The following is a 9,753-nucleotide window of genomic DNA, read 5'->3' as shown; positions in this document are numbered from 1 at the left end:
AAAAACAGTGACTTCCCCCCTTTCGCATTGCTTTTTTCTGCACTAACCCCTTTTTTTTTCTCTCTTTTAACCCTGAATATCTAGATGGATAGAGTTACGTCAAAACGAGTTAAAAATAATGTGTTGATAGAAAAAAGTGGTGACAGTGAGAAGAAGGCCCTTAACAGAAGAAGGACAAACATGAATAAAAAAAAAAACGTCCTTCTAAATGACGAATCGAAAAATGATGAAGCTATTAAGAAGAATTTGAAGAGAGTGAAAAATGAAAAGATTTCAAAAAATGCAAAAGACAAGTTGGAAACCACCTGCTTAATTAACACCAGAAGCAGAGAAAATGACAAAAAGGACACCATATATAAGGGGATAGAAAAGGAGAAGAAATACCCCCATGCTAGCAGGGTTACTTCCATTAAAAGCAACAATGCAAGTGCTAATCATGGCGGGGAGAACCGTCTGGGCGACGGGAAAAATGACAATGTAAAGAGTTCAAATTACACAATTTTGAACTATTTTAAGAGCAAAAGCGCGACGGATAAGTATGGCAGCAAGGCGTCCGGAAGGGGAAATTCGAAGGTCGCGAACGATAGCAAGGCACGCAATGGAAGCAATAACCGCGCAGACTACAGCGCGAGCAATAGCGCGCCGAATCAGGCAGTCAGCCAGACGATCAGCCAAGCGGCCAACCAGACGACCAACCAAACGATCACCTGCTACGCGAACGGCGCGAACCAAACGAATTATCTAAAGATGAAAAATAACATCGAGCACAACCTGATGAATTATAAGAAGTGCAAGTTAAACCAAATGCACGCCGAGAATTTCAGCATGGACTCCTACAGGTCGAACAACTCATCTAATAGCGAGCTGTACATCGGATCGGAGCAGAACAATTTGTATGCAAGCAACCAGGAGCACACTATTGGTAGGTCCTCCATGCAGTTGAAAGAAAGCAGACTGCGCAGTAGCATCGGTAGAGCGGGGGGACTGCATTCTAGTTTGAAGAGTGGCAACATGTTGGACCTCCGCAGTAATATTTTGAAGGGCCCCCTACAGTTGAGCGATCTGTACAGCTCCAGGAATGGAGATTCGTCCACCGTGTTGACTAGGAATTCGTTATACAAATGTAAGGAGGAGCGTGTGGATGGACTAGATCGAGCGAATCGGCTGGATCGACTCGATGGGGTAGATCGGGCGGATCGGGGCGAAAAGGGATGCTGTGCCTCCGGAGCGGAAAACCGATTCATCATGAGTAGGAGCCTGGGAACCGGATTGAACGGCTTAAGGGGAAAGACGATTTCCCACGTGGAAGGAAGCCGAGGAGGAATCGGCGCAACCGATCTGATGGTGAATGGCGAAGGAAGGCGCAGTGAAGCTGGGTACAGAGGCACCGACATGAGACGAAGCGGTGACCAGCTCTACAGTTACAAAGATCGGAATAAGGACTACCTAGATTCGATAAACCTGTCAATCAATCGAGAAAGCGAGAAGGCTAGGGAACTCCTTGGCAGATCCCTCCCCAGCAGGAATACGATGAACAGCACAAAGTTGGACGAAGAATATTTTTCCAACAATATATTGAATTTTGAAAATTACTGCTCCGATCGATTTAAGAGAAGAATCAATAATAACCTTATCAACAACATCTGTAGCATGTACGAGGATAAATCAAATCTGGAAGACTTCATTTCCCGGAAGAGGCGAGAAGGAGGGGTGTGTAAGTCGAAGGAAGATTTTGCAAAATACCGAATGGATGATAGCTGCATGGTAGGAATTCGAAATGATCATTTCGAGGGGGAGCAGCTTTTTAAAAGGCCACGCATGTCCTTGTATAACAGCCTCCTAAGAAAGAGCCGATTTGAAGGTGGAAAAAAGGTGGAAAAAAATGATCGGGACAGCATATCAGAACTTCTCCTCCATCATCAAGATTTACTCATAAACAAGAGGGAAAAAATTGTGGTAAGTAAAGATGTAGAGGATACGAAGGATATCATCGTAAAGAAGTATATAAAGAATTTTTGGCTACTTAGTCGAAAGGACTTTTTTAGTAAGTACTGGAATGCATCCCTCGAATTGAGCAGTATAGAAGTGGAGAAGATGAAAGAGTTGATCTCGCTTCCACCGAATGAGCCGTGCACAATTGATGATCTGTTTAGTAAGGACAATGAGATTGTTGATGAAGACCAGCTAGTGAAGGATTACGTTACGGATGAGAAGCTGAGGAATTTCCGCCTAGACCTGATCGATGGCTTCCTCTACGACAAGCAGTCTCTATACGAGAGGGAGATGGTTGAAAATGAGAAGATATTTTCACACATCTCCTTTAATCACAAAAATTCAGACATCAAAGTGGACAAGCTGTTAAATTTGTTTCCTCGAGATTTCATGAGGAAGTACAAAATTGTGAAGAAGTTAGGGGAAGGGGTTTATGGGAAAGTCTTCAAGGCAGAGTCTTTGGAGGATTCCTATCTGCACTTTGCCGTCAAGGTGTTACGTTACTTCTGGCCCAACTTCAAATACAAGTTCGGTTCTGAGGAATTCGCCATTAACGAGTTTAACATAATGCGGATTTTATTCCACCCCAATGTTGTATGTCTGTTGGATAGTTTCCGTGTGCACACATATCGGAAGAGCAAAGTGAAAACTCATCGGAACCAGAAGACGCGCAATGAGACGGTATCGGCTGAGTACGACTTCAGTTTTCAGAGACATCGGAAAGTGGAGCGCAATCAGCATTCCCCATCCCGGGACACGATCGAAAGGAACAACAAGTATAAGAATTTAATTTCGAAGGGGTGCATAACGATTGAAGATTTGGAGAAGGATCTGGTTATGTACAACATTGATAAGGAGGAGAGCCTGAACGGGGATCCCAAGTTGGGCAGTCACCTCAACAGGACGGTCAAAAGTTTGAGGAGCTACCACACAGAGGGGGGCAGCGAGTACGGGTCGACCAACGTAAGGAAGGATATTCATAAGGATCGCAGCAATGACCGCATTAGCGACCAGAGCGGCAACCTCAGCAACGAGCGAAGCAGCGACCTGGCCGTGTTACACGCGAAGAAGAAGGTCAGAACGGCTACCTTCAACTCCTCCGCCATGGCCCACCCCTCCGAGCTGCAGAGAATGAAGATGAGCAGGACCAGCAAGATGAACAGGACGAAAAAGATGAGCATGGCGAGCATGGCGAAAATGACCAGCATGGCCAGCAGGACGAATAAAAGCATCGATAAGTTAAAGTTTAGGAAACACTCGAGGAAGCTCAAGAAGATAGAGAATAAGAACAACGATTACATTGAAAACTGGGATCTCTTCCTCGTCATTGAAAAGTGTGACTGCAGTTTAAATGACATTTTAAGCAAAGCGAAGAAGAGGCACACCTCCTTTATCCAGCATATCAAACAGTGCACAGCGCAGCACTTGCCGAGTGAGCGAATTGATATGTCTTATGACCACATACACAATTATGTAAAATATGTGTATCTGCCATTGAAGAAGATTGAGAATCGGTCCTTCTATCCGGACATGCCATCCCTGTCCGAGATACAGACCAAGGTGATCATATATCAGATGCTTCAAGGGATTAATCACTTTCATAAAAAATTTGTAATTCATAGGGATATCAAGCCAGCCAATACTCTCATCAAGAATATTAAGTACCTGTCGGATGGGCTGAACGATTCAAAGGAGTGGATCGTGAAGATTGCCGACTTCGGTTTGGGGGTCTATGATCACTTCTTAAAGGCGGAGACGAAAGATTGCAATATTATTACACTGCAGTACAGGCCACCCGAAATTCTTTGCAACAGTACCATGTATAACTATTCAGTGGACATCTGGTCCATTGGCATCACCATGTGTGAGTGCCTACTCGGGTTCGTGCCCGTCACTTCGAAATTTGAATCCTCCGTGTTGTTCAAAATTCTGGTCTTTCGAGGCATCCCGGATGACGACTTTGGCAATCTATTGAAGAAGGAGTTCGTGGGGGAGCTTCCTCAGTTCAAGGTGGACCGCCTGAGGATGCTGGAGGTGATTTTTACCGATATATATGGGCGTAGACTGCTGAGCGATCACGGCATTGATTTGATTGATCAATTCCTCAGCTATGATTACAAGAACCGCATCACGGCGAACGACGCGCTCAAGCACCCCTGGTTCGAGGACGTGCACCTCTACCTCAACGAGCGGCTGCTTCGTTACTACAAGCGCACGGGCACGTACTACTTCTAGGGGGGAGGGGTAGAAGTGGTCAGGCGGAGCTCAAGCTGCGACGCACTTCGCGGCCAGGTATGCCAACTGTAGGGTGACCCATTTTGCCCCATTTTTTACGTTACACCATTTGTTCACGTTCGCACAGAGGTCGACTTGGCACGAACCGCTAACGCGGGTGTCACACGCGTCGACGCTGTTGTGCTATCCAGATACACATATATATTCTGGGCGTCCTTCTATTGCCCATCCATGCGTTCATTCCATTTTTTTTAAAATCGTCCCCACGGATGCTCAAGTCGACATGTCCAACTCGACATGTAAGTCCAACTCGACATGTAAGTCTAACTCAACCTGCATGTCCACGTGTGCACCCCTACGTGGGTGCGGACCTTTCTGGCAGTCTTCAACTTTTTTGTGTGCAAGTGCGAGGACAACGCCCGCCACGCCTGCGCGTGGGGCCCTCCCGCAGATTTATTGTTAATTTTTTTTTCTCTCTCTCTCCTTCCCAAGGGGAGATATGAAGAAGAGGAGGATTAAGCGGCGCTGCGCTGTGTCGCGGTTAATGTGTCGTTACGCATTGGAGCATTAACTGGTGATGCGTCACCTGTGATGTCAAGTGTTTTTTTTTTTTTTCCTACAAAACTCGTTGTAGAAAGTTGGAAGGAGTGGGGAAAGACAAAGCAACCCACAGGGTGTTGTACGTACAAGTGGTAGACAAACGTGGCACCCACACGGGGTGAAAAAAACTCTTAAAAATTGTGACGAAAGGGTGGACGCGACCCTAAAATTCTTTTATGTTTCTTTTCGCTCCTGTCCGTGTGTCCGCTTCATTCACCCGCTCAAGGGAGAAAGAAGAGGAAAACGAAGAAGACGACGCACAGGGAGAACTTCCAACAGGTAGCGCAACTCCTGTAGAAGTTATTCTTCCCAAATGGGTCACTAAAGCCGGAGTGTTTCGCATAGGGCCTTGAGGAGGAACCCCTTTTGTTTGGTGGTGGTAGCCTCCCATGGGATTGCTTAAACGTGTGAAGTTCTTTACTCTCCTTCGGTTGCGTGTTCTTCCTTTTGTCTTCCTCCTCATTGTCGTCTTTGTAATTTTTTGGAGGCTCAATAACCTTTCTGGAGTGAATAATCTCAGGGGAAATCTTCTCCGTAGTGATAATGAAATCCATTTGGTTGTAGCTGTCCGTCCCTTCACTCTTCTTTGTATTGCATACACACTTGAAGTAGAGGTATTTTATATTTTTCCCCTCGAGGATGGCGTTAAAATTTTTGAAGACGACAAACCTGGTTTCGCTTATGTAGAGGTTGTTCCCATAGGGTAGCTTCTTCTTTATGTAGCTGTACAGGAAGGGGACCTTCTCCGGGAAGACGGTATGGATGGGAGAGGATTTATTGGAGTGATCCACTAAGGTGAGGGTGCATGGGGGGGTCGTAATCTGCAGATGTGTTTCGCACACCATCCCTATGTAGCTCGTCTCACTAAATTCATTTATCAACAACTTGACGTTTTCCTGGTAATTCTTAAAGTACTTATAGGTGATGTCAAATGAGGAGGAGAAGTTTGTTCCTAAGATTTTCTTCATGGGGTTCATATTTTTTTGCAGCCTCAGGTATGCAGCCTTGGTCCTTCCCTCCTCCTGCTTACTGGTAAAGACAATTTTGGCGGTTCTATTGCTAGGGATTGTATTAGGGATGAAAATGGTAACTTGATTTTTGCTTACTTCAACGAGCTCGTTGATGTTGGACGTGCTGAGTAGGTTGTGGAGAGAAATGTGAACCCCGTTGTAGATGACTCTGGATCCTTTCACGAGCTCATTATCCACTTCCCAGTCTTCTTCATCAAAAAGGATTACTATTTTGGTTTTCCCCTGGACAATGAAGTCACACAAGTCGTCTGATCCGATATCGCATGTGTCTTCCGTGTAGGAGCTTTCCAGAGTTAGGGAGACTAGAAGCTTTTCCTTCTTCTTCTCGTTAACAAATGTGCAGGTGCTCCCCTTTACAGTGGTGTGATCTATTATGTATCGATAAAAGAGGAAGGTGTAGAAGGAGAGATTCTCCTCCTCCACTTGATCCTTCTCCAGGTAATACAACGTCGTTCTGTCATTGTTGTACATGTCGTTGGAGACAAAGCAGGTGGAGTCCTGCATTTCGTACTCTGTCGGCACGACGACATTGAAGATGATTTCGTCCTCATTCTCCGGGTTTACGTCTGTGCCTTCCATGTCGATGTTGCACTGCTGGTTGGTGAAGGTGCTGGCCACGTATAGGCTGCCCCCCAGGCGGAACTCGCACCCGGCGGCCTTCTCGAGGAGGTTCTGTGGGGGGGAGGAGCGAAGTGGGAAGGAAGTGGGAAGGAAGTGGGAGCGAAATGAGGAGGAAATGGGAACGAAGAGACCACCAAATGGGAACCGCATAAGACGTGGAATGTACTAAAAGAAAGAATAGAAGCGGTCGCTATGCAGAGCATGTAGTTGGGGGGACTCACCTCGAAGATCTTATAAAACTGGGGTCCCAGCGGGGCGAAAGGGCCCCTCTGGTAAACCACCACCAAGGAAGTCCCGCTTTGAAAAAGTGAAACGTGCGAGCAGGGAGAATCCGAAATGGGCATCTCGATCTCGCTGTTCATGCTAGTTGAGTTAAAGGACCAACCGATGTAACACTTTTCCTTCATCTCGTAAACGATAGATTGAAACATCCGATTGCGCAAGACAGCTCTATATTGAATGCTTTCCGTCTCTTTAAGTGCTTTGGAAAGAATATCACACGTATACCCCCCCTCACTCCCTTTGCTGCACCGCAACTCGTAATCATTGTCCTGCCCGACATCATCGAAGAGGTTGAAGTAAACATACTGCTGATTAAACTCGACGTGCATTTTGTACCTCCCCATAGGGATATTCGTTTTTAAGACAAACTCGATGGCATTTTCGTCCTTCATTGTTAGTCCATAATCGAAGGAGAAGGAGCAGAGGATGTTGTTGCTTCTATTCATACCACAGACAACGACCGATTTTCTATTTTTAAAGACGTACGTCACTCTGGATGTTACATTTCCCATCTGCACGATCTCATAGTTAACGCCTATTTTGTACGTGTCAGTGGATGGTTCTGTGTACTTATTAAAAACAGTGAGTCGTATTTTCTGATCGTAAGAATAAATCAGAATGAGTTTCTCGGAGATATAGTCATCAATAAAGGTATACGTATCGACCTTCTGCTTCGTTATTAATACCTCTGTTGGTGTTTCCCATTTGAGATGTTCCGAGTTGTAGGCCCGAAGCACCAACCCGTAGTAATCTCCTTCCCCCACGAAGAAGCAGAAGTATAGAGGGTCCCTCCTCAGCAGAGGTATAAATCCGCTGTGCTCGCAGTTGTAGGGAGACTCCACGAAGAGCTCCCCTTCTTCCTTTAATATCGGTGCGAACTTATCCAAATGCCTCGCCCGCATGAGTAACCCCTCGCCCAACAAAGCGAGGCACCACAGGGCACACTTGAGAAGTCTCATCTGGATGAAGCTCAGAGTGACTCACTGAACGGATGTGTGACGCGCCTCCTCGAATTTCATCCGCGCGAAGGGGCTCTCTCGAATGAAGGGAAAGGGACAAAAGGGGGAGGTCCTTCAATTTGATGTGTCTGCTTGGCAGGCACAACATGGAGATTAAAGGAGAGAAACAGAGAGAGAGAAAAAAAGAAAAAAAAAAACAGACACGTACAAATACGACGAGACGAACTAAGAGGAGCGGGATAGCAATGCTAAAAGGGGATCCTTACACATGTACACACCGCTCCCTGATGAGGTTTCCTTCCAGAATTGTTCGCGACATAGTTGTATCCGGCGGAGTGGTACACGTTTGACGCAATTTTCATAGCGTACGACGGGAGAGGGGTGCAGGAAGGCGTGTGCAGGGAGACGTCCACAGGGAGACGTCCACAGGGAGACGTCCACAGGGAGACGTCCACAGGCAGACATCCACAGGCAGACATCCACAGGCAGACATCCACAGGCAGACATCAACAGGCAGACATCGACAGCCAGACATCCACAGCCAGACGCGTACACAGACACCTTTATATTTTCACGCTTGGGCGGACGGAACCTTCCTGTGGCAAAGCAAACTGGCGGCGAACAAGCGCAACTGCCTCGTGCGCAGACGTATAGACAGGACAGCAGATAAACAGGTGAGTGGTCTCATCACGTTGGCTTCTATCAAACAGATTGAAACTGTTGTGTTGTGTTGCTCTTTCGATTTCTTCCTCTTTTTTTTCCCTTTTTTTTTTCCTTTTTTTTGGGGAGGCAATAGTGTAGAGCTTGTGCAGCCATGCATGAGTTGTTAATTTTTTTTTTTTTTGAGCCAAGGTGCATGCTTTTTTTTTTTTCCCCTCTCACCATTTTTCCTGTCTGCATGCGGGGGGAGAACAAAAAGAGAAAAGCGACATAACGGAATGGGAAACGAAGAACAATGAAGAGTGATAAAGAGAGTGTGATGAAGAAAGCTGTTCCCCTTTTGCGTATGCGTTGTTTGTCTGTTTGTTTGTCTTTTTTTTTTTTTTTTCTGATCTTCCCACTGCCCAAGTCGGACACAGACATAAGCAGACACTTGTGCATCTCTGCATCTGTGGGGGCATTGGTGTCGAATTTGAGACGGCCAAAAGTGGAAGTAGCAAACGTCGCCGTGTCTACACAACGGGGGGAAGAGAATATGGACTTTCTTTTTAATAAGGGAAGACTCGGCCCACTGAAATGATCACGGTTTGGGGGATTTCCCACGAATCGGGCATGTTCACCTCGTTGGAATGAAATGCGTATGTGCAGCTCCTTCGCCTTCTGCTTTGGCGGTTCCATTTGGTAGTTCCTTTTTTTTCTCTCTCTCTCTTTTTTCCTTCTCCACAATCCCTACCATAAGGATAAAAATAAATTAACTGTATGCACACGTGGAGGTTTCATCTCTGCGCACGGGCGGTGAACTATGGCTCATTTAGGGAGGTTGAAAAACTGAGGAGACTTGTTCTACCGCAGGGTGGGCAGTCCAACTGAGCACCTCCTCCGCTTCCCCTCTCTCTGCAACAGAAGGGATCACGAGTGTAGCCTACTCAGAACAGCGCACGTGTGTATACGATGAAGGAACCATTTTCCTCACCCCCGCTGGTTTGTTTCCTCTTAAAATGACGAACCCCTGGGGGAAGAGGACCCCCATTTGGACATCAGCCATTTTGAAGATCCATTCTGAACCCCCCTTATGAGGGTAGAGTTCGTGGTGCTGCGGCTGGCAACGCTGGGGGACGACTACTTGCGGAGTCAGCTCGCGTGCTGGCTGTAACATCGCGTCCCATTTTTTTTTTTTTTTGCCAGTTGGAGTGTAATTCCTCCGTCCCAATTTTGGCTGTGGTTAAGGGGGAGAGTTACTCGGGGTTGTGTGTTGATCCTCTTTCCCCGGGCGAAAGCGACTCCCCAGGGGAGGGGCGTGCATGATGAGCCTATTCTCGACGCGTGTGAGGGTGTACAAAAATATGTTTCCATATAGGCATGTAAATATATAA

General features: G+C 46.5%; 2 protein-coding genes across 2 annotated transcripts; one reads left to right on the top strand and one right to left on the bottom strand.

Annotated features, from left to right (window-relative positions):
* Window positions 1-84: 84 nt before the first annotated feature.
* Window positions 85-4,227, top strand: C922_02042 (CMGC/CDK protein kinase; the record flags this gene model as incomplete). The annotated part of the gene is made up of 1 exon (XM_008817641.1): window positions 85-4,227. One exon carries the CDS (start codon window positions 85-87, stop codon window positions 4,225-4,227), a length of 4,143 nt encoding a protein of 1,380 aa, XP_008815863.1.
* Window positions 4,228-5,048: 821 nt separating this feature from the next.
* Window positions 5,049-7,720, bottom strand: C922_02041 (hypothetical protein; the record flags this gene model as incomplete). The annotated part of the gene is made up of 2 exons (XM_008817640.1): window positions 5,049-6,530; window positions 6,701-7,720. 2 exons carry the CDS (start codon window positions 7,718-7,720, stop codon window positions 5,049-5,051), a joined length of 2,502 nt encoding a protein of 833 aa, XP_008815862.1.
* Window positions 7,721-9,753: the final 2,033 nt, after the last annotated feature.

This window comes from Plasmodium inui (genome assembly GCF_000524495.1).
Source record: "Plasmodium inui San Antonio 1 unplaced genomic scaffold supercont1.7, whole genome shotgun sequence".
Classification (NCBI taxonomy): domain Eukaryota; phylum Apicomplexa; class Aconoidasida; order Haemosporida; family Plasmodiidae; genus Plasmodium; species Plasmodium inui.
Note: the sequence above shows the minus strand (reverse complement) of the source record. Positions and strands in the feature narration are given on the sequence as shown.